General features: G+C 45.3%; 1 protein-coding gene across 10 annotated transcripts in view; it reads right to left on the bottom strand.

The window, feature by feature from the left end:
• Positions 1-17350, bottom strand: part of APPL2 (adaptor protein, phosphotyrosine interacting with PH domain and leucine zipper 2) — a 41349-nt gene extending 23999 nt beyond the window's left edge. For 3 of the 10 annotated variants that reach the window (XM_036297896.1, XM_036297894.1, XM_036297893.1), the window contains exons 1-5: positions 17126-17348; positions 9116-9214; positions 5643-5762; positions 965-1024; positions 371-442 (exon numbers count right to left, since the gene is read on the bottom strand). In XM_036297896.1, the coding sequence (XP_036153789.1) occupies positions 371-442; positions 965-1024; positions 5643-5762; positions 9116-9214; positions 17126-17179 (405 nt within the window). In that variant the 5' untranslated portion in view covers positions 17180-17348. Of the gene's footprint in view, positions 1-370; positions 443-964; positions 1025-2471; positions 3250-5642; positions 5763-9115; positions 9215-17125 lie in introns of those variants that run through there. The other 7 variants (XM_036297902.1, XM_036297899.1, XM_036297897.1 and 4 more) reach the window with 7 other exon arrangements.
• Between the last annotated feature and the right edge of the window lie 7553 nt (positions 17351-24903).

Consider the following 24903-nt stretch of genomic DNA (forward strand, 5'->3'; position numbering starts at 1 on the left):
CCCTGCCAACACCTCGATTTCACACTTCTGGCTTCCAGAACTGCGAGAAAATAAATGTCTATTGTTTTAAGCCACATACTTGTAATTTATTACAGCAGTTCTGAGAGGCTAATGCACCCTCCTTAGGAAACTAAATTCTTGGAAATCTTTCTTTTGGTTTATTGCTCATGTATATCAAAGCCCTTCCCCTCAAACTGGAAACATATGATAGTATACAATCTCTTTTATGAAACAAACCTTGGAATATTAACAAGTTGAAATAACATCTCGGATATTTAAGTAGGTATCTAAATATAGAAAGTGGACCAAAGTAATAGCTGAAAGTTCAAAAACGAATAAAACAATTTTTTTTGCCATGTTGCTAACTTACCTCATCCACCACTTTGGAGAAGTAGTGAAGTGTAGAAATTACTTCTTCATCGCCTTTGCCAAGAGCAAAATTCTAAGACCAAAGAATAAGAGAGCCAGGTATTATGGAATGCTTGGGAATTCGGCACCACGGCATCACCCCACCACACATGCCCTCCACACCAACTTCCTTTCTTCTCCCAAGAGCAGGGCACACCAGAGCGTCTAGCACACAACTGCCCCTCCCAAACTATTCCTTCGCTGGCCATCTCCCTCTGTTCAGACATCATGGTATCTGCATTTATTTCCTGGAATTGTTAGTGTCAATTCATTTGTAGTCTCTCAGGGACCATGAACCCTCCCTCAAGGGCAGCTGATTACTTCTGTAGGCTAGTGAGAAGGCATCATACAGACTCTAAGATAATCACCAGTGAGAATTTATCAGGGGAAAGGAAAAGACAAGAAAAAATGGAAATGGATTATGGAAAAAAAGAGAGGGGAAGGGGGAAGGAGGATAGAAGGTCTCTTAAAAAAGCCTTTGGAGAATTTCTTTTAAAGAACTCCAGTTAAGAAAGTCCTGAGCACAACATCACATGCCATATAAGTATCAAGTTACCTGTTTCTCATATGCCAGGAGCTGCTTAGAAAGCTGTTGAGTGGCCAGGCACATTTCATTCTGCGGAGAAGAGAAAAGCAAGTGAGACTTGTCCAATGTGTGTACAGTCACTGAAAAATGGCACCAGAGAATTCCTTTAAAATATGTGTGTAAAATAATTATTTTGCTCAGAAATTATTTGTAGAATAAAAGGTTAAAGCTTGTGCCCCGCCCCCAACCATTTACAAAGTATTGCTCCTGGTTACTGAGTCAATAAACAAATGTAAGGAACAATTATAACAGGGTCAACAAAGACATGGTCCCTGTGCTCCCCCCACAGGGCTTACTGGGAAAGCAGACATCAAAAACATAGTTGTAAGCATAATGAGAGCCGCAAAGGGAATACTGGATGCATTAGGGGGTTCTGACAGGAAGAGCCAGAGGGTCTGTAAGGAAGAGATGCTTTAAGCAGACCCTGACGAAAGACTGGGAGTGAGCCATGGGGACAGCTTTCCAGGAGGGGCCTCCTGTGGGAAAAGCGCACAGCCTGTTGGAAGAGCTATACAGGGAGAGGAGTGGAGTAGGGGGTGCAGGGCACGGAGGCAGGACGAGGCTGGCAGGGCAGGCAGAGCCAGGGCACGCAGGACTCGGTGGCCCAGATTCAGACTTCATTCTAGGTGCAATGGGGATTTCAGCAGCACCAGGACATGATCCGATCCTACCCAACAGCACTGGGTCTGTAACACAGAAGCACGGCTGCAAAGCCGGGGAGGCCCATTTTGTGCCAATTTTCACTGTCCATTTTCCTCTTCTCTTACTCATCCCTCTAATCTCTGGCTCCACAGCAGTTTTCTGTAACTATCCCCACCACCAGTGCATCCAGCCTAGAAAACGTGTCTTACGTTTCCCAAGCTCGGTTAAAGCTTCTCTTTAGATTCACGGCTTATTCCTAACAGAAGGGCAGAGCCACCAGGTCTGGCCTGGAGGAGAGGGAGGTGGGGAGAGGAGGGGCTGGCCTGCCTTGGCCTTGGTTCTCCTGAGTTTGCTGTTCCATTAGGGGCAAGGCCTCAGTTCTCCAGAGACTTTTCTATTTTTCATGGTCCTCCTTTGCAAGACCCAGTAGAGCCTCATCCTCCTTTTTTGGACCCACTTTACAGCCAGCTGGCTAACCCTTTCCCTGAATTCTTTCAGTTGCTCCAAGGAACAGGCATTAATGGACCCTGAAATGTGGCCCTCTCCCCTTTCCCCCAAAATAAAGCCAAGCAAACATAATGAAAGGTCCTGGCTTTGGCATCCTACTGGGGTGCTACCCCTTTCAAAACCAGCCAGAGCTGGCAGCTAGGAGGAAGGCCAGGGACCGGTCCACAAGCACTGTCAGCATCCAGACAGGGATGTGCAGCAGTTCCCAGCACACAGCCGGCACTCAACAAAGGTTTGGTGAATGAATGAACAAGTTTAGAAGATTCATCTGAATTCTAAGTTTAAAACAATACCAGGAAATCATGGTGTCAGGGAGGAAAATACTTACTAATCCTACAAGGAAACGTCACAAATGACTGGACAAGGATGAAGCAACAGCCAGAAGACAGCCCCTCTTCAGCAGTGTTGTTTTGAAGATCAGAGTGCATGGGAACAAGGGTCTTAGCCCAGCCACTGGGCTAATTCTCAGCTACATCAGAGACTCTCTTACTCCTCTGAGTTAGTGGCAATGGGTTTAAAATGGATTTGTTCAAGCTACCTTGGCATCTGCCTGGGGTAGCACCATGCAGACTACACTTCATAGAACCACAGAATCACCCTAACAGCAGCAGCTAACATTTACAATTAGTTTACAATTAATTCATGCCAGATGCCACCCTGAGCGCATTCCAGGCCTTAGCTCATTCTCACAACCCTGTAAGGCAGGTTCTAATTATTAACTCAGTTTTACAGGTGAAGAAACAGGCACAGAGAGGTTAAGCTACCTGTCCAAGGCCACACAGCCAGTCAGCAGCTGGGCTGGGATATGAATCCAAGTTTGCCTGATGCTTAAACAGTACTCTCTAAAATCCCAAGTCCTGCTAAGAGATAGTAGAGAAGATCTCTGCTTTAGGCTAGAGTTGACAACTTTTCCTGCAAAGGGACAGACAGTAATTATTTTTGGCTTGTGAGATACATGGTCTCTGTCACAACTGCTCAACTCTGCGGTTGTCGCATGAAAGCAGCCAAACCAACAACATACATGAATGAGTGTAACTTCATTCCAAAAACACTCTACTTACCAAAATAAAAAATAGTAATAAAAATAGGACAGGATATTGCTGATCTGCGTTAGACAGTAAATGTCTCAGAAGGCCCAGCTCTCTGCCACCGCTCCCTCAGCAGGCTCTCCTTCAAGCTACACTATTTCAGATCCAAGAATCATTTTCTGTTCTTCTACCTCATTCTTTTTAAATTTTTTTTATTTTGGCTAAGTCTAAAATATCGCTCCCTCATATCTGTATCCTTTAGAGACTGGCCAACAGAGAAGATGCCACCCTCCCTGCCTTCAAAACAAGCAAGGGCTACGGGCTGCCTGAATTCTTCTCTTCTTTCGAGCTTTCTGGTAAGCGCTGCAAATGTAATGGAAAAACCGGCCAGGCAGCTGCCAGCATCAGACTGCACCCAGGCTACAGGAGAGCACGTGTGTGCTGCTCACACGCCCGCCGCAGCGGAGGGAAGCGGGGCACAGCACACAACAGCTGCTCTCCAACACCACCGTGTCCAGCGGACTCTGCCACGTCTCCCCCAGAAATCCCGTATGAAGACGCTGTATGTGTTCATGTGTGTGACTTCAGGCAGCAAGATTCTGTTCTATCAGCACAATTTCACTGGGAACAAGCCAGAAGCACAAAATGGTCCGTCACGCATCCTGAAAAGAAACAAACCTTCCCTGTACAGAGCACCTTACAAGACCAGCTGTAACCTGACTCACCTTAATGTACTGTAGACAAAGGTTTATGAAATGTTTACCATCATCAGCTAATTAACCCACACCCTGTCAGGTAAGCCCACACAATTATTTCTGCAGCAAGACTTGCAATACGAGCTTGAGTAAAGAGTAAATATTGGTCATCATCATAATAAAGAAAGCTGCTAACATTTACTGAGTTCTTCCTAGCAAGTGGCATTGCTGTTAAATGTTTTTCATACGATCACATTTAATCCTAACAATGCATCTACGAGGTAGAGAGGGACTATCAGAAAGGACAGCTTTCTAAAATCACACAACTTGTAACCGGCAAGGCAGAGACTTAAGTCAGACCTGGCAGACTCAACACCCAAAGCCCAAGTTCTTAACACCATGCTATTCTAACCCAAACCCCACAGCGGGCAGGCCCCGCAGGGCCTGTGACAGGAACATAGATCCCACACTGTTCTAGCTGTGGTCCAGCAAAAGAGGTGGCCTTTCAGATCCTGAGTGGGTTTGAGAGGCAGGTTCTTTCGATGCTCTGCAACAGCAATCTGCTTACTACCTGTGCTCCTTGCTGCCTCCTAAGAATCCTTTAAAAAGGTGACCTGGTGACGGGTTTACTGACAGGATCTCCTGTTAAACAGAACTTCCTAAGGCTGTCACCAAGGCAGGAAGACCGGTGACTGGCAAACCCGAAAGGAAAACCGAGCTTTTGGCAAAGGAGTGTTTACCTTACGGTGGCACAGAGCGCTTCCCAACTGCAAAGACCACCTGAAAGCCCCCAAGCCTCTGCAGACTCGCCACCCATGCTGAGTGTGAGGGAGAGGATGGGAGCAGGGGCAGAGGAAACCCACTACAGTCAGCCACAATGGAGGCATCTGCTTTGACCTATTCCAAGTGTGTGGCCAGAAATGTTGCCTACAGCCAAGGGGCTGACAGTCCCATGTGCCAGTGCGTACCCCAGAGCTGGGGTCAGGGCTCGCTCTAGCTCAGGAGACCTCGGAGTGGGAGGCACATGGGAGGAGGGGGAGTGCCGCAGGAACGGAGGTAGAAAGCTGAGTTTGGGGCAGGCCTTGATTCTGGAGGCAACACGGAAGCCCTGAGGGAGTTGGGCAAGAGAATGACACGATCGGACATGAGCAGAAGAAAAATCATGAGTGGCTGTGGCAGAAGGAAACACTTAAGGGGACCATGGCATGAGGGTCAGGAGACCACTTGAAGAAGTCAAGTGAGAGATACAAACGTCTGAGCCCAAACCAGAAAGAGGAGAAGGTGGCAGAGATCTGCGGGGTATTCCTGAGGCAAAACAGCAGCATGTTCTAAGTGGGGAAGGAGGTGGGAGTCAAAGAAAACTGGGCTCTAGTCTGGATGATAGCGCCCTAGCTAAGGACCCGAGGAGGGGACGTTCTGAATTCAGTCCTTCATTCGACACCTGTGTCCAACATTCAGGGGGGAGGCATGGTGCTGGGCATGGGAGACAGAGAGTCTGCTCCCAGGGAGCTCAGCCCGCAGAAGGACGAGGAAACCCCACGTGCTACATTGTAAGTGCTCTGACCAACAAGTACACAGGCACCTGGGCACACAGGTGCATTCTGGCCAGGAAGGGAGAAAAGTTAGAAAGGAAGGTGTCAGGCACATCTCGGACTTGAGGTCAGTCTTAAAAGCCAGGAAGACCATCTGGCAGGGGAGGGGCTGGATGGGGGTGTCTGGCAGCAGGAACGGCATAGAAAGAAGAGCCAAGGAGCGGCTGATGCTCAGTCCACGAACCTCGGCTGCAGCTGCGCTGTCACAGGGAGCCACAGAGGCATCTGAAGCCAGGGAGGGAAGGGCGGTTCGGATGCGATAAATGTAGCTGCAGGGGGCGCAGGGATTGAAGGGGACATCTCCCTGAAGACAGGAAGACCATTTAGGAGAATGCTGCAATAGCCCAGGTAAGAATATGCATCTGTTCAGACACTACAGAGGTTTTTAACTTATTTAGCCAATAGTTGGAAACATAGCAGATCTTTCTAAGTAACCTGTCTCTGCTTTGTTAATGCCTGAGAAATGCGTACAGTTTCCTTCATTCGAAAAACGGATAATGGAGTACTCCATTCCCACATGTGCAAAGGCACAGCTGACAGTGAAAAGATCAGATGTGACTCGAGGACTGCTATAAAATGCTGAAGACAGCTTAGACTGTCACTTCATTCTAGCACTTAAGCCAAATAAAATTTAAAATCTCCCCCAACCAGCCACAATCAGCAAAATTGCGCACGTAACTTTCCTCTAGTTTGCCTTGCCCTTCCGCTTCCTAAAACAGGTATGAAGGGCATTTGCTATATCAGAATACAGCAATTTACTATGTGGCCCAATTTAAAATATCTTTTATGAACATTTATCATTTATCAGAAGCATAAACCTGGTTTTTAAAATATAACGAAAAACTACATTTTGCTAATAAGTACCTCTGTTTTTAAAAATAAAACTATCAATCTAATTCAACAGATCTAGGTATAAAGTATTTATGGAACAATGTTAAGTAAACCAAGAAAACATAACTTAGTGAAAAAAGTTGAATGAAAACATTGGGAAATAATACTACATATATATAAATAAACCCATCAAAGAGGAGTCAGGAAAGTTTTCTTCTTTTAAAATTAAAAACAAAACAAAACACCTAAGTCTTTAAACCTGAGAAACCAATGACCTGACCCAGCTGATGTGAAAGCTTGGTACTGTTGCTGATTCTGGCAGCACTAACCAGCTGTTCCCGCTAGCCTCTGCTGCAGGAAATGCCGAGGCAGGAGGAAGGGTTTCTGGCTGGGAGGGGAAACCATGTGATGGTCATGTGGTGTGAATGAAAAGCCAGTTACAGCCTTTTGGAATGCAAAACCTACTTAGCTTTGGCAAAACGTAGTTTTCTGGCTCAAAAGACAAAACACGTAAGAGAGCGCTTGAACATCTCCAAGCAAATGACTCTGACAGATATGGAAAGGCAGAGCAGAGACCCCTGGGAGTGGCAGAGACACAGTCCCTTAAGTCTTGGTGTTCTTATACCTTAAACAGAAAACAAATCATTTCACGACAATATTTAAATTGCTGAACAGCACACAAGTTCAGATAAAAGCCCAGTAAAAAAAATTTTCTATTTTCTTCAATTCTGAATAATTAGGAAAAAATACAAAGACATACAATATAAATAGGGCTTAAAAAAATTGACAAAGTATGTGCCCAGTTTCTTTCTGCATGTCATACCAAAGAAGCAAGCAACATTACAAATAAACACAATTAGTTTGGTCAAAGAATTAGTTCCAATTAGTAAGCTATAGTTGCATTATACATTTTAGCTTGCAAATCTACATCTCTGGCCTGACCTCTGGGTGATTGACACACCCCTCTTCCTGTGTTTTCCCAACTATCCACACTGATGTTCAATTCAAAGACCTGGGCATTACTCTTGATTCATCCTTTACTCACCCGACCACTTCACAACCAATCAATTTCTGATCCGCGCACTAAATACCTCTGAAATTCATCCACTTCTTTCCATTTCTACTGCCACTAACCTAGTTCAGGCTACCATTCCCATGCTTAGTATTAAGGGTTTGGGCTCTGACTTCAGGCTGACTTGCTCTGCCATGTATTAATGGGATGGACTTGGACAAGTTACTCATCAACAGAATTCTTAATCCTCTAGACCTGTGGTCGGCAAACTATGGCTCGCGAGCCACATGCGGCTCTTTGGCCCCTTGAGTGTGGCTCTTCCTAAGCCTTAGGAGTACCCTAATTAAGTTAATAACAATGTACCTACCTGTATAGTTTAAGTTTAAAAAGTTTGGCTCTCAAAATAAATTTCAATCTTTGTACTGTTGATATTTGGCTCTGTTGACTAATGAGTTTGCTGACCACTGCTCTAGACCTATATAAAATGAGGATAAGAATAATATCCACCTCACAGAGTTGTTGAGAATTTAAATGAAATGATCCATGTAAAAGTATTCAATAAACCTCAACTCTCACCATCATCCTCCTTTTAGGTGCCCAACACAATTCCGCTGGGTCCCCTTCTCTCCTAGAACTAACACTCTGAAGTAATTGTTCTGTCTCCCAGCCCAATTGTAAGCTCCTAATGGCAAGGACTAAGTCCACATATGACATGAATAAATGACTAATAAAACAATGATGACAATAATAAATGATTATATAACATATTAAGAGCTACATATATATATATATAAAAGCCAAGCGACCAGAACGACCAGTCACTATGACGTGCACAGCAGTGGCCAACCGGCCCAATAGGCCCCTCCCCCCAGCCATCCCTGCCCCTGTTGGCCCTCCCCAACCCCCATCGGGGGTGGGGCCGGCCAGCCAACTGCCCGAGGCTCCCTCCCCCGACCCCCTGACCAGCCCACCCTGATCGGCCCCCATCGAGGTGGGCTGGCTGGATCCCACCTGTGCACAAATTCGTGCATCGGGCCTCTAGTATAATAATGACTATACATGAGTATTAATATGTATTGTTATTATGTACTGAATGTGGTATTTATTTACAAATCATCAATGAGGAAAAGAAACATTAACATGTACAGCTGTAAATCAGCAAAAAAAATCAATAATCAAAAGCATCAGTTGCCATAACATTTTGATGTGTAACATAATGAATTTTATTTTTAAGTAACTCTCAAGTCTTCTCTTGAAAAGTAACATACATGGGCACTTCTTGATCTTAAAAAGATTCACTTTTGCTACTCAGCAATTTATTTTCCATGGTTTTGCAAGCCAGAGATAGTTGTTCCTCAAAACAAAGAAGCCACCAATAGTTTCAGAACTGTGACTCAAGTCTTTTCAGAGGAGCGCTTGAAAAAACATCTTTACCCACCCGCACTGACATCTAAGACTGCCTAACTTATGAGACAGACAAAGGGCATGTTTCATAATACTGAACCCACTCATTCTCAAGTAGGAAGAGGAGACTCAGATGTTTCCCTTTGGGGTTGAATTTTTTTAAAAATTAAAAGAGTGATGTGGTCCCTTTCTACTAGTTACAGAGAAATCACCCTCTTTTTTTTTTAGCAATGAAAACACTGTCCTCAGTTTTTGAAGGTGGACAGAAGTGAGAAAAACAAATCTGATTTTATTTCAAAAATTTAAATGGTGTTTTACTTCAAATTTCTCAACCTCCTGAGAGAAGTTCCAGATGAGGGCGGAGGCCCCACTCTGCCCCCCGGGTGGGGGTGGGGGGGGCAGCAGGCTACCTGGGCTCCGTAGACGCGCTGCATGGCCTGGAGCAGCTGGTTGGTATAATCCGTGAGGGTGCCAGCATCTTCTTCAAACACACTCAGTAAAGAGCGAGTCTGCAGGGAATGAAGAAAAGAGAACAATGCTATTTCTAAGTGGAAAAGTTACAAAGGAGGTCGAAAACACATACACAGAAATCGGGGGAGAAGGTGCCTGTTCTCTGACTTTCTTCTTTTAGGTGCTAGTACAAGTTGATTCCTAAAAGCTTTAATTTAGGACTCCTTTTCTAATCCTTTAGACCACAGAACCGGGGCAAACAATACAAATTTGAGTATTGGGGCCAGCAAAGGAAAGCCAGTTTTTTAAAGATTAAGACTCAGGACTATTATCTGTCTCTACCTCAGCACCAGTAAGTCCATCCAAGTAAAAAAAAAAGTGTTAAAAGGGCAGCCTCTCCCTTCGATCCCATAAACTGAACACCATGTCAGGCCTGTCTGTGCACCCAGGGCGTGGACACCAGCACTGCATCACCAGCAGCTAACCATCTGTCTGGTTTCTGCTGTCTTGGACATCTTGCAAGAGGCTGTCACTCTTTCCCCTTACAGTACTACAGTCAATTTCCATGTCTTTCGTCATACATTATCCAACCAATTTTCAAACTCACGGCCAGGAAATGTTGTGTACCCTGGGTCCACCAGCAGTAGATCTGGGCACAAAACTCAAACAGCAACTTAACAAGAACTCTAGTTCAGTTTCTTCGGGAAGACTAACTCCTCAGTGTTCCGGGAGCGGGGGAGCAATGTCAGTGGTGAAAGGTATCTCCTATCTGACACACGCTGAGCAGTAAGGACGTAGTTATACATTGGATGGTGTCTGAAGAAGTACCAAGGCCGCAGGTAAGAGACCATATCTACTCAAGGGACTTCTGTTAATGTGCCCAGCAGAGTAGGAATGTAAAATACCACGCTAATGATCATGGGATCTCTATTTCAGAAAACAGACCTAGAATGGAGAGTAAGTTAAGGAAATGCCTTTATGAGGTGATAGCAAAGCACTTTACAATGAACAATCCATTAAAGCTTATTATTTCCCTACAAGTAAGTTCCAAGTCCTTCTTTATTCTTCTAACCCAGGGGTCCTCAAACTACGGACCGTGGGCCACATGCAAATACAAATATTGTATTTGTTCCCGTTTTGTTTTTTACTTCAAAATAAGATATGTGCAGTGTGCATAGGAATTTGTTCATAGTTTTTTTTTTAACTATAGTCTGGCCCTCCAGCGGTCTGAGGGACAGTGAACTGGCCCCCTGTTTAAAAAGTTTGAGGACCCCTGTTCTAACCTATCTTTGGTAAGAGAGCAATGACTGACCTCAAAGCACCTCAATAAACTGGAGCAGAAACCTAGGCACTTGGAGAGTTTGTTCCACAAACTGGTGCCCTTCACAGCAGTACATGCTTAGCCTGGCTTTGCCCCAGGTAATCACTGAGGCTAAAAATACCTGCTCTGAGACCACTGTACTCTCTCAGGACAGTCCTTATCCACAGGACCAGAATGCAATGAATAAGGAAAATGTAAGACCGATTTTTTTAAAAGCTCTCAATGAGATCAAAATATCACAGGGTGCAGATAGTGTGTAATTTGTCTGCTAAAACAGAGTTCTTCAAACTTTTTACAATTAAAACCCACAGTACAAAACACATTTTACCAAAGAATATCATTAGTATGCATACACACAAACTTTTTTTTCTATTCCATTCTGTTCTGTTCCACTTGTAAATAAAATCTCGGTTGTGACCTACTGGATCTAATCATCCATTAATGGATATCAACCAGCAGATAAAAAACATTGGTTTAGAATTCTTCATTCCATTTCTTTAAAGTATACTTTTTATTTTTTTGGGGAAAAACGATTGTTACAGGACATTCTTAGAACCTACACTGGATGGTCTATCACTCTCCATTCATTTACACATGCAGCTCTGCCTTCATCCAGTATCTGGTGAACCATCGTGCTCGGAACTGAAACTCAAAGGTGATGAGAACCAACTCTACATTCTCCAGGAGCTTAGTCTGCTGGTGCCTCTCAAAGGACCTGGGATCAACCTGGGACCCTATCAGTCCTGGATCCAAATTTGCAGAGTTAATGAGATAATGAGTGCACATAAAGCACCTACCAGTGCCTTACATATAGTGATAGCAAATGATATTGCTGACACAAAAGATAACGAATTTTCATTGCTTATTATATTCTGGACACTAAAGGCTTTACATGTATGATTTCATTTTAACACTACAGCAACACTGTTATCTAGGCAGCTGTCCATAAATGCCATCTAATAGTAGAGGACCTTTCCCGGTGCCAGTGCTGTAGGAGCCCACCAATGTTATGACTCTAATATCTTTCTTTGCTATAACTAATATGTCTAGGAGAATGGGAAGGAAAGAGAGGGATACAACTGGATTGGGGATATTTAATTTTTTTACTACAACTGACATCCATTTAGTTGCGTCCTATTTATTGTTTTCAATACTTTTAGGAATAAAATAGAATGGAAAATGGGAAGTAAGATGAAAAGAGAGAACTTCTGTAAATATCCTCCACGAAGAGACTAGAAAGAAAACTAGCTACATGCGCCCGACCAGAACAGCGCCAAGGAGGAGCCTGCAACGGAGGGAAGGGAACGTGAGATTAAAAATGGTGGCAGAGTAAGTGGATGCTGCATGGACATGCTCCCAGGAACAAACTGGTATTACAACTAAAATACAGGAAAACTTTCTGAATAATCAACGGAAAACTCGCAGGAGAACCCTGACACCCGAGGAGCGAAAGTGGAGACCGCATAGAGACTGTATCCTTAAAACTGTTTTCCTTGAAATATTGTTTATTGCATGTAACATTATTATACTTAAAATCGTTTTTCTTGAAAATAAAAAATAAAAACAGGGAAAGAAAAAAAAAGATGGAAAACTAAAACTACCATTTACTCTGTACCTACGTGTCAGACGCTGTGCTGAGCACTAAATATTTGTTACTTCATTTAATACTTCCAACAACTTAACCGAAGTAAATGAGAACCAACCCCACTTTACAAATAATGAAACTGAAGTTCATCGCGGTTAGGAAACTTCCTCAGCCTCCCAGGGCTGGGATGTGAACCCCCGTGTGGCTGGTCCCAATCGCCATGCTTCCTCCACTGTGGGAGGCTGCATCCGTCCCCCAGCAGGGTAAGTTCTACCCGTGGGCATGCCCTTTGGTCCACATCTCACAGTCCTGCCTGAAGGCAGGATAAAGGCTGTCTGGCTGTCTTCTCTTTGGTCGGCTACTGTCATGCTCTCACCGATGATAACTGCCAAGAACCATATCGCAAGTGTTGTTTTTCTTTCTTTGGACATATTTACCATGACACCCATTAAAACTGCCAAGAAAATTCCAATCTTCCCTTTGTAATTTAACTAGGCCATGATCTCCCCTGGAAAAAGAATATCCCCAGCTATCTCAGACACTGTTTGGATATTAGGCAACATAGTACAAAGTTAAGAAAATTCCTTGGCAAGCAGAATGGGGAAAACTGAGACAGATGGCTGATTTAAACTGGCCCCATCCAGCACCCTGACTCACCTGCTTCTTTCTCCTTTGCTGGACCACTCCCTTAAGCATTAAGCTCTAGGGACAATGAGGTTCTGATCAACATTAAATAACCTTAGGAGCAAAGCCTCATGTCTGCTGACCACAGAGACAGAGTTTTGGTCAAAGTAGAGATAACATCTAGGCCTCAGTTATGTTTCAGCTCCCTGCCCAGAAAAGAAGCAAAACCAGAGAAAGCAACACCACAACTGACATTAGGACCAGATACAATGACTAGTGACCCCCCCTACCCTAGTGTCAACCAATCAGTAGAGACTGTGACCCTGAAAAAACCCACCTGGAAAGTTGATGAATATTTTTTTGAGATCCTTGAGACTTCTCCTAAAATCCCCCCTTTTGGAAAACACATAAAAACCCTTAAGGCAAAGGACCACTGCCCAGGCCTTCCCCACCCTCCTCCTTCCCTCAGCATGTATCTTTGCTTCCCTTCTCCTAAGCTCTAAGGCCCTTTTTTGCCTCTGTGACTTGTTTCCCAAGTCCACACAGCCCAGCTGGTTCACTGCTTCTGCCTCTGTAACTTTCTTTCTAAAAGGTTAGTCAACTTCTTGTGCTAGAGTTCTTGACCCTGAATTCATTCTTTGCAGAACTCAAGAACTGAGGTCTAACATCACCACTAACAATATCATTTACCAGCTCCACATCTGCTTAAACTTGTATGTGGAACAGGAATGTTCTGAGGCATAAAGAAGGAATGAAACCAAAGACCAGGCAAAGATACAGCAGTTGTTCAAAAATCCTACAAAAATATCAGAAAGATATTGGTGCATATCACTTATAAAGACAATAACAGCAATCATTTATGGAGTTACAATGACATGCAAGCATGAAGACACTTTATATATGCTATTTATTCTTCAGAAGAATTCCATTAAGTACCTATTTTTATTCTAACTTTAGAGATGTCAAAACACAAGCTAAGAGAGGTTGAGTAACTTGCGTAAGGGTAACAGTGGCAGAATCAGGATCTGAATTCCATCCTTTTTCTATTACCCTATACTCTCAAGAGTATGCCTGGCCAGAAACACAAAACCTGACACCCTATGGACACAGCCTCAGCTCCACATTATCTCTCTATCTTATAGGAACTGAGTGTTACCTAATAAAATAATCCTAGACATTTTTTTACTAAAGAATAGCCATATAATTATATAATGGCATAATTTTAATAGCTCTGATTATAAAAATATATATATATTTAAATTATATATCTAAGTATTTTGTAAGGTGAAAACAATTAAAGCTCTTATACCTAACATTTGGCAGAGGGAGAGAACTGTCTCAGTAGAACCTTGTCTACTGAAAGGAAATGTACTGTAAACAAAGAGAAGAGTGGGAGAGGGAAGAAACCCCTCCACAATGAAGACATAACCACCATGTTGTGTTCTGAGGCATCCTGCTTGACTAAAGACCGGCCTGGTTTGGTGAGAGAGGGCTATTCCCAGCTGGACTACTCACTGCATAATCTCAGAACTAAGCCTTTTATCTCTCTGTGCTTCGGTTATGCCAACAGCAAAGGAAACAAACAAACAAAAAGTTAAAACCAAACAGCAAGCAATAGTGCTTTTGTCTTCACCTTATCTCAAAAGTGGACTATTTACACAAAAGAGAATAAGCCCCCGAAGAGGTATGGGCTGCCTCAGCTCAACGCTGCGTTTGTGTCCCTATCGCAGCAGTATGCACACTGTCCTGGAACTGCTGCTCTCCTTATCGGTCTCGGGAACAGACTGTGAAGCGGCGGAGGGCAGGCACATTTATCTCATTTGTCATTACTCCCCAGCATCTAGCAGCGCCTGGCGAGAAGCAGAGGCTCACTAGCAAATAGCAATGGAGACAAGTATCTCAATGCCTAAAACTCTCCCTGTCATGCATCAGAAGTAACCAGAAATACTACTAGTATGTGTATGCACATAAACCAGCCGTATGAGACATCGTGCGGTACTAAAAAGGAGGACTTGAGTAGATGTGGTTAAGGTTCAGCATTGCTATTCATCTCTTCCTGGGTCACTATGTTCAAATACAAAAGCTTTTGTGTTCATTTAATGAATCCTGTGCAACCAGGTTACTGGAGCAACCCTCATAATTACTCAACAGGAAACGAGAGGAAACAAACAATAGGTGGTTTCTTAGGATCTTTTCCTTTCAGTGAAACAACATTTTAGGTCACTGATGACAGAAAAGCCAGGTGTTAGGTAGCTGGGCTAATGTGAGCAATACAGGCAGACTGCTTGGGTTCCAATCCTGACTCTGCCCCTTGATAGCGTATACCCTTGAGCAAGTTATTTAACTTCTCTGCTCCTTGGTAATTTTAATAGAGCACCTACTTCAGAAGATGGTTGTTGGGAGGATTAAGTGAATGAATATACGTAAAGCATTTAGAACAGTGATTGGCATGTATGATATAGGTGTTTGCTATTGTTTTTATTCTTTACACATAAAACAAAGGAGCTGGATTAGATTCCTTCCAGTTTCAAGTCTATGAGTTTCCTTGGGAGTAAAGCTGCACCAGGCACATGCCCCATCCAAAAATGTTAAATAAATCTGCTTTGATGATTACCAAAGACCTTCTTGAAAGTTAGCATCCATTCAACAACCTCACCAAGAAACCTAGTGGGGTGACACCCAAATCTCAAAAGCAATGACAAATTCCCTACATGAAGAGGAACATTTAATAGGAATGACAATGCCTCTAAACCTCCTCCTCCACATACAAGCTGAGTTATAAACCATGCAGATGCGGTACAATTTTAAGCGTTTAAAGCCCCTTAAAGATTATCTGCTCCATGTCCCTCATTCTGCAGATGAGAAAACTGGGCCAGGATGGAGACAGAGTAAGTGACTTGCTCAAATCACATGATAAGCTAGTGTTCGAGCCAGAATTAGGACCCAGGTCTCCTGTCTTGTTTGCCAGGCCTCTTTCTACTTACTCCCAGCTGAGAAAATCCTGTAAACCACCCAAAAATAGTGGCTTGTGAGAGATAAAAATTCAGGTAACAAACATATCAGTGAGAGCAACAGTTAGTGCAACCCCTCGAAACTGGCTCAGCCATCGCCATGCTCAGTTAGGACGGCAATACATCCTTGCACCTCCGTTTCTCCAACTTCAAAGCATAGGATTTTGAAAATCCTTGTTCAAAATGCTAGTTAGACAATCTACACTATTGTCTTCGACCCCACGCAATATGTGTGCGGACGGGCGAAATGACTTCTACCAAGCGCTTTGGTCCCAGCACATGCCAGACGTGTGGAGACTTCAAAGAGGCCTTTGAAAAGTCCATCAGACCAGCAGATGCAAATTAAAAAGACGAAATCACAGCTTGCTTACAATGCCTCACAAAGAAGTGGGCGCAAGGCAGCTAAGCCCGCACACACAGCCCCTTTGATTACGTATTCTGAACTGGAGAGATGCGGGTTGGCTATAGGTTAAGCCCAAACGATCACCCCGGGACTACAACTCACTGAGAAGGAAAAGGAAAGGACCCAGAAAGACAAGAGAAACTGGGAAAGGAAAAGAGGTCAATCTCATTCTAATTTTTCAGGAGTTGGGACTCCAGGGAACAGACTTATTTAAATAACCAGGGAGGCAGAAGCAGGGGAGTAGATATGAAGCTGGGAAATGTTAATGGAGAAGAAGAGTTCCCTGGGCGAAGGCGCACTGAATCGCGAACGAATGCCATCCTTCTGCACTCAGCTGCTGGGCGCACGCACCAGCCTTCACCTGCAGAGCTCAGAGGACCTGGCTCTCACCTCGGGGCGCTAATGAAGTCCTCCTGCGAGACAAATAGGGCTGCTATTGTTAATGTTCTCTTCACAAAAAGCAGCGCCAAAGGGAGGCCTGGTACCGCGGGGGAGGGCCAGGCTCTGCCTCCCACTCCGGCCCTAAATCCACCAGGTCCCATGACATCGCTGAGAGTAGAGACGATAATAATAGAGGCGACTCCTCACCAACAATGCAACAGGCACCGTCTCTAACTTTACAGGCGTCTCCTTATTTACTTCTAACCATCCCGAGAGGCGGGTGTAACTATGTCCCTATTTTACAGATGACAACACTGAGGCGCCGGGAGGTTAAGTCCTGTGCCCGCGGCACCCGGCTAGTCCTCGGCGGAGCGCGAGTCCAGGCCGGGCAGCCTCGGGTTCAGCGGACTCTGGAAAGGGGTCAGGACACAAAGGCTCGGGCCTCGGGGTGGCTTGCCGGGGTCCTCCAGCTCAGCCAGGGGGACACCCCCTCCGGGGACACCCGGGCTCAGGACACAGGGCCGGGCCCGCCCCCCTCGCCCCCGAGGGGGCCCCGGGAGCACTCCCAGCCTCCACCCCGGGGCGGCCGGAGGGGCCTCCTCGGCCTCAGCCGGCGGGCGAGGGGGGCCGGGCGGCGGGAGGTACCTGGGGGCTGTCCTGCAAAGCCTCCTCCAACAGCAGCTTGTCCACGGCGGGCATGGTGCCGCGCGGCGGGGCCGAGGGCCGGGTGGATGGACGCAGGGCAGGAGGCGCGGCCGCCGAGGCTGCTCCCGGCTCCGGAGACCAGGCGGACGCTCTGTGCCCGCGACCGCCCCGCGCGCGCCACGCCTGCACAGGGGCCGCCGCCGCCTCCCGGCCCTCCTCCCAGCCCACTCCTCCCCTCCATTCCTCTCCCCTCCCCTCCCCTCCCCTCCCGCGCGGAAAACAGGAAGTGTGGCGAGCGCTTGCCGGCCACCGGAAGTGTGGCCAACAGCGGGCCGGGCACCGGAAGTGTCGCGGCCCCTTCGCTGCGCCCTGGCTTTGCGGGAAGCCGCAGACTCGCCGGTGGCCCCGCTGCCTCTGGGGCGTTGGTCTCCGCGGTTAGGGGCCCCTTGCTTATGCCAGGCAGGGCAGAGAGCCCGAGAAGGGAACCGAGGGCGGAAGATAAGGCCTTATCTGCTGTGGCTGCCCAGGAAACCTTTGAATCGGAGGACCTGGGAGCGAACAGATTTTGCTGCTGTGATTCGCCACTTCTTTTTTTAATGGAAAACCCTCCACGTGCACACTTTTTCTGGGTGAATCTCAGTGCCCCCAAAACAGCTCTGAGGACAGAAGGGTCACCTAGTTTTCAGATAACAGGAGGACTAAGTCATTTGTGGTAATCAGACGTAATCGCTTTGGGGAAACCACAGCAGCTGGATTTGAGCGCTATGATTAGGTCTCATCCTCCTGGCTCCTGTGTTGTCATTTTGAAAAATTTTATAATCAAGTGTGCCCATACACTGAAGTGTTGGGGGTTCAAACCCAGCTGAGACACACACGGAAAGGCAACTGATCAATGTTTCGCTTTCACATAGATGTTTCTCTCTCTCTCTCTCTCTCTCTCTCCCCCCCCCCCCCCCCCCATTCTCTTCCCCCATTCTCTTCCCCTCTCTTTAAAACCAGTAAGTTGCCCTCAGCGGTTCTCAACCTGTTGGTCGTGATCCCTTTGGCGGTAGAACGAACCTTTCACAGGGGTCGCCTAAGACCATCCTGCATATCAGATATTTACATTACGATTCATAACAGTAGCAACATTAAGGTTATGAAGTAGCAACAAAAATAATTTTATGGTTGGGTCACAACATGAGGAGAGCTGTATTTAAAGGGCCAGAAGGTGGAGAACCACTGCGCGGCCTAGCTGGTTTGGCTCAGTGGACAGAAAGTTGGTCTGCGGACTGAAGGGTCCTGGCTTCGATTGGGGTCAAGAGCACATGCCCAGGTTGCGGGCTCCATCCCCAGTAGGGGGCATGCAGGAGGCAGCTAATCAATTCTCTCTCTTCATTGATGTTTCTATCTCTCTTTCCCACTCCCTTCCTCTCTGAAATCAATAAACATATAAAATAAAAAAATAAAACCAATAAGCACGTCCTTGGATGAGGAATATATTTTTATATATTTTAATAAGGGTATGTATATATCCCTATTAAACTATTGTGAGGGTGGATTTCAAACATTCACCCAACTGTGTCTGAAATCGCTGGGTGGCTGTGAGGTTGGTGACAGGAAGTACAACTATGGGCAATTTAGAGCTGCCATATCCTTTGGCGAGAGAAGGGATGAACTCTATGGAGCTGTAACCTCTTACCCATTGAAGACTAATGGGGAGAAGGACGCAAGCTATTTCCATAGACACTTACCTGTGTGTTCTGGAGTAACCAGAACTTTTTCAGTGACAGACAGGCAGGCTTGAGAAAAGGTCACGGAGAGCTTTGCTCAAGTTCTGAAGCCTTGGGCTCCGTTTGTTATCACCTCCTTATAACTCTGTTAGGAATTAAGGCTTGAATTTCCATTTGAACTCATAAAACAAGACAAAGTGTAGAAAACTAAGGTTTCAGTGATAGGCCACTGACTTTAAACTTCTGCAAAATTAGCATCCAGGCCCTCTGGTACCCGTGCCTTTCAAAGTGGGAATAGTCAGAGACTGGGAAACGCTCCAGAGAACTCATCGTCTGGTCTCATTGCTGTTGGTCATGAAGCAAGAAACTTGGAAGTTCAGTAGCATGAATGTCCCTAAATTTGAAGTCCTGAGTTTATAGAAAGGAAAGTAAGAATAAAGAACTGCCCTGACCAGTTTGGCTCAGTGGATAGAGCGTCGGCCTGTGGACTGAAGGGTCCCAGGTTCCATTCCGGCCAAGAGCATGTACCTCGGCTGCGGGCACATCCCCAATAGGGAGTGTGCAGGAGGCATCTGATCGATGCTTCTCTCTCATCGATGTTTCTAACTCTCTATCCCTCTCCCTTCCTCTCTGTAAAGAAAATCAATAAAATATATTTTTTAAAAAAGAACAGATTAGGAAGAAGGTGTGGCATCGTGCAGAGATGACTGGCTTTGGAGTTAGACACACCTGCCTTTGAGCTTTGGCTTGCTAGCCACGAGAGGCCGGGCGGTTCTCCAGCCTTCCTGAGCCTCGGTTCACTTCTCCATGGGACAGGAATAATATCTGTCACAGGCTGTTCTCATGGGCATGTGGCACGGGCCCTGTATTGATCAGGACTCTTTCAGTCGAAAGTGACCAAGCCCTAACTCCAGTTAGCTTAAGGAAAACATAAAAGGCTGGGAAAGGGTGGAGGGGAATGAAGAGAGGGTGGTTTTCTTAGATCCTGCTACCTGAAAGGGCAGAATGGAGGGGGATCCAGGAACTCAGAGTCACTGGGTTCACTGCTCATCCTCTCTGTATTGGCTTCATTCTGACCCATGTCTCAGGCTCACTAGAACCAGGTTGTTTGGCAATTGCACACTCACTTCTGGTGCTGGGACACCTCCCAGCTTTAGTTTGAAAAATCCTAGGGAAGGGCTCTGATAATCCTGGTTTAGGAAATCTACCTGCCCACTCCTTGGACCACTAGCTGTGGCCAAGAACCAGGGTGAGCCCCAGCCCAGGTCACAGCGACACCCTTGAGGCCAAAGGAGGAGTTGTCTGTTATCAGAAAGTGGAGTGAGAAGCACTGCATGGACCAAGCATGAGAAGCCTACCCCAGGTCCCAGACCAACCTTTACCTTCAACCCATACCTCCTCCCTCACCCATCCCACACTCTCTCTTCCTCCTACTCCACATCTCAGTGGATGGCAACAGCCAGGGGCTGAAGCCAGAAATCTGGGAGTCAAGCTATATTCTCCCCCCTTGCTTACCTCTCCTATGGAATGAATCACTGGCCCTAGTACTCTGCCCACCAACTCCTTGCGCATCCCTTTCTCTCCATCCCCCTGACCCTGCTCTCACAGAGACCTCATCAACCTTTCTCCTTGTACCTCTTTTTCTTGTAACTTACACACTCTGGTAAGAATTGTTTTTCCAAAATAAAATAGTCTTGTAGTGTGTCTTCCTTGCTCAACAGTTTTTATTTCTTGTTTTTTTTTGCTTCCTTTAATCCTCGCCTGAGGACATGCTTATTGAAGAGAGAGCGAGAGCGAGAGCGAGAGAGAGAGAGAGAAGAAGAAGGAGGAGGAGGAGGAGGAGGAGGAGGAGGAGGAGGAGGAGGAGGAGAAGGAGAAGGGAAGAGAGGAGAGAGAAACATCCATTGATTATGTTCCCATACTGACTGGGAATTGAACCTGCAACCTTTTGGTGTATGAGACAATGCTCCAACCAACTGAGCCACGCTGGCGAGGGTGGGAGATTTTTTAATGGCTCCGCATCAAAGCCAACTACATAATTTCTGGGGCTCAGTGCAAAATGTTTAGAAAGCAAAGAGAAATGCCATTAAATGTATTAAAATATGAAAATATGAAACTTCCTCCTTTCCATTTTTTTTTGTAGTGTCTCTTATTTGCCATTTTATGTAAAGAAAAATTCAAATGATAAATTATGGCACAAACTTTATTGTCCATTTTTATATTGTGCAATGCCAGTTTTAAATGCAAATATGGGAGCCTTTAACTCATATGTGACACAACTTGTACTTTGTAGCCCATTGCATAAAACGAACCCAACTGTTTTATCTCACTTCTTAGTATGCGCACATACTATCAATAGTCGGTGGGAGCTGGTGGCTTCCATAATATGCTTACCTTGTACTTGCTCAACTCCCACCCATAGTAGGTCTGCAGGGATGCAGTGCTCTCAGGCCTTCATGAATCCCACATGTGAATGAAGCAGCAAGATAATGCATAATGTAAATACCTTCTCTGCTCATGGGCTGGCTTCATTGTCCCATTGGACTTTCCTTACAAAACAAACACTCAAAGACAAAACTATTAAGAATTTTAAGACAGCCAACAGCAGAGCAGTAAAGCAAGCACAGGGCCCTACTGAGCATGGGGTACTGTGGGACTGAGCAGGTCACATGTCCATGAAGCTGGTCCTCCTTCCTACTTTCTAGAAGGTGAGTTCAAACTACTTCAAATGAAATACCAGACCCTATATGATGGAGTGAGGCCTAGGCCTCATCTCTTTCCTTTCTCAATGTACTCTTCCAACTTTCTTTGCCCCCTGAATTTTTCCTCCTGCAAGGATGAACTTCTCGTCATCTTCTCTCACACCATTCTCTTTGTCTGAAATGTCTGAGATCCTCTGCTCATTTTAAAGTTTCAGCTCAAAGGCTGCATCCTCTGTAAAGACTGCCTTGACTCTCCCAGGGAGACTGAGATCCTCTTCTCCGATGTTGCCTGCAGTCTGGTGAAGTCTGCATATTGCATCGCCATCGCCATTGCTCATGTGCCTATCTCCCCAACACTAAGCTCTTCAGGGACAGGCTAGACCTGGTTCAATAAAATCCCTGTGAATTGAATGAAAGAATGAAGCAATGCCTGGCATACAGTAGGCATTCATTCATTAGTTGATTCTTTCAAAAATACCTGCTGAGCACCTACTATATAATGGGCTCTGGGTCATGCCTTTCCTTCCTGAAACAAATACTTAGTGTCTCCTGCACGCCAAGGCCTATGTTAGGAGCTAGGAAGTCATTGGAAACAAGACAGGCAGGGTCCTTTCCTTCTAAGACCTTACATCCTCCTTGGCTCTCAGCAAAAGTCATTTACTTCCTCCTCCTTTCCCTGTGCCTCCCAAGAGGTAACTGAATCAGTCATACATATTTTAAGACTTTCTCTGCTTCCACCTTCTGCTCAGGATTCTCTTTCTCTGCACCATTCTCAGGTACCAAGAGATGGATGTTTGATCTTTCCAGAGTCATTTTGTTTTGTTTTGTTTTGTTTTTCAACCACTGCAGAGGTCAACATAGAATGAACACAAAACCAGCCCTTAGACCCTGCCAGTTTGGGCCTTCTTATGAAATTACTCCAGAGATTATTTCACTTAGGCTCAAGAAAGTCACTAAATGCAGACTACGGTTTTCAATCTCTTCCCCCTCACCTAATTGTTTCTCTCACAAATTTGAGGTTTATTTCCTTGTAGCACAGACCCTATCTGGTAATCAAAGCCTCAGTTGGAGCGTGGTTGGCTCCAGAGCTCAGCTCAGGCTAAGCAGAGAGAGAGCAGGCCATTGTTTGCATGCTTGAGTTCTTGCTGACATAAGCCTGTTTTTCCACCCTCCTTTCCCTTATCCCTGACCTCCCTTGGCCTCATGTAATTTCTAAGTGTTCTTCGGTGGAGAAGAGTGTCACGAGGGCTTCCTTTATAAAAGCATCCTTTACTCCTACAGAGCTGATTCTCTCCAACCTTCTCCCAGCTGAGATGAAATTCTTTATGCTTAATCATGGCTAAAAGAAGAAATATTTTGGAAAATCTGAGAAAAGTCACTTCAAAGACTATTCATGACGTAGAGAATGAAATTATGTTTTAGATGAAGACGTTGCGACGGAAGGGTCATAGTATGAACTGAATTGTGTGCCCCCACTAACTTCATATGCTGAAGCCCAAACCCTCAATGTGCTGGTATTTGGAGATGGGTCTTTGGGAGGTAATTGGGATTTGAGGAGGTCTTAAGGATGGGAGCCTCAGGATGGGATTAGTGGCTTTATATAAAAAAAGAGGAAGTGAGGGAGATAATTCCCTCTCCACCTGTGAGGACACAGTGAGAAGGCCAGGAAGAAGGCCCTCACCAGGAACTGAATCAGCCAGCACTTTGATCTTGGACTTCCTAGCCTCCTGAGGTCATCATTAACTTCCACACGCCTCTGTTAAGTGTGGTCACTGTTGAATAGTTTGGGTCCTCTGAAGATCCTACTGTTGAATAGTGTGGGACCATTCAGAGCATATTAGAAGCTAGATTGACCACATCAACTGCCTCAGCCATTCACTGCACTTTATTAATTTAAATGATGGCCCCATCTGACCTCTGACACATTGGAAGGGGCAGTGGGTTGCTGGATCCAATGACCACTTAAACTCATTTCCAATCCATGAATTAGGCTTTCATGGATTTCTTATTCCTGAATAAAGTACTGTTATGGAGGACGCAGCTCTTCGTCACAGCGTTTTGGCTCACTCTGCTTCCCCGGAAGGTGTTGGAGGGGTACCCAAGAGGATATGGCCACTGATTGACCTGAGAGCTGGACCTGGGCAATCAGTGCCTCCTCACACCTCCATGTCTTTGGAATATACACTCCCCCACCTTTCTCACAGTGGGAGCTGTTTCAAGGACACAGCCTGAGAGAGCAAGGTGTTAAGACCATCTCAGTGCTTCTCAACCTTCTGGCCCTTTAAATACAGTTCCTCATGTTGTGACCCAACCATAAAATTATTTCCGTTGCTACTTCATAACTGTCATGTTGCTACTGTTATGAATTGTAATGTGAATAGCTGATATGCAGAATGGTCTTAGGTGACCCCTGTGAAAGGGTCGTTCGACCGCCAAAGGGGTCACGACCCACAGGTTGAGAACCGCTGAATGATATACATGAACACAGAGAAGGCCTCTGTATAAACGTTAAGGTTCTGGCCGGTGAGTGTGGAGATCGCCTCCTTTTGCTACCACGCAAGACAAGCTTTGCCAGTAAGTTACCTTGCTCATTAAATTCCCCCTGCCAATCTGGAGCAGTCTGCCTCTTTCTTTGTTTTTTCCTTGCACTCCATACATGGGGGCCAATGAAACCAAAGGAAGGTCACTGAAGGTTTAAACAAGGCAGATGGGATTGTCCCTCTCTGGCTTGAAATATTTCTATAGCAAATTTGCGTATCAAATACAATGTTTTAGAATACTTGGGATAGAATGATAATAATAATACCAATACCAATAACAGACAGTAACAGCTTCCATAAATGGAGGCCTAATATATGTCAGGTGTTACGCTAGATGCCAACTATATATATATCCTATATAATAAAAGGCTAATATGCAAATTGTCCTCTTGGGAGTTCAATCGACTGGGAGTTCGACAGATTGGGAGTTTGACAGCTCTCTATGATGTGCGCTAACCACCAGGGGGTGGTGCAAAACAAAGGATGGCCAGGGCCAGCAGCTGGCAGCTGGGAAAAGGAAGGCCCCGATTGGTCCTGATTGCCAGCCAGGCCTAGGGATCCTACCTGTGCAGGAATTTCATGCACCGGGCCTTTAATGTGTGTGTGTGTATCTATCTATCTATCTATCTATCTATCTATCTATCTATCTATATGTAGATAGATAGATAGATATACACACACACACATGTATATATATATATATATATATATATATATATATATATATATATATTTGAGGTCTTACAATAATCAGGCGAGAAATGTATCATTGTTCCTTTCTTATGAGTTAGGAAGCAGAGATCCACATAGCTAGTTTGGATGCA

Source organism: Myotis myotis, unplaced genomic scaffold, assembly GCF_014108235.1.
Source record: "Myotis myotis isolate mMyoMyo1 unplaced genomic scaffold, mMyoMyo1.p scaffold_m19_p_3, whole genome shotgun sequence".
NCBI classification, from domain to species: Eukaryota; Metazoa; Chordata; class Mammalia; order Chiroptera; family Vespertilionidae; genus Myotis; species Myotis myotis.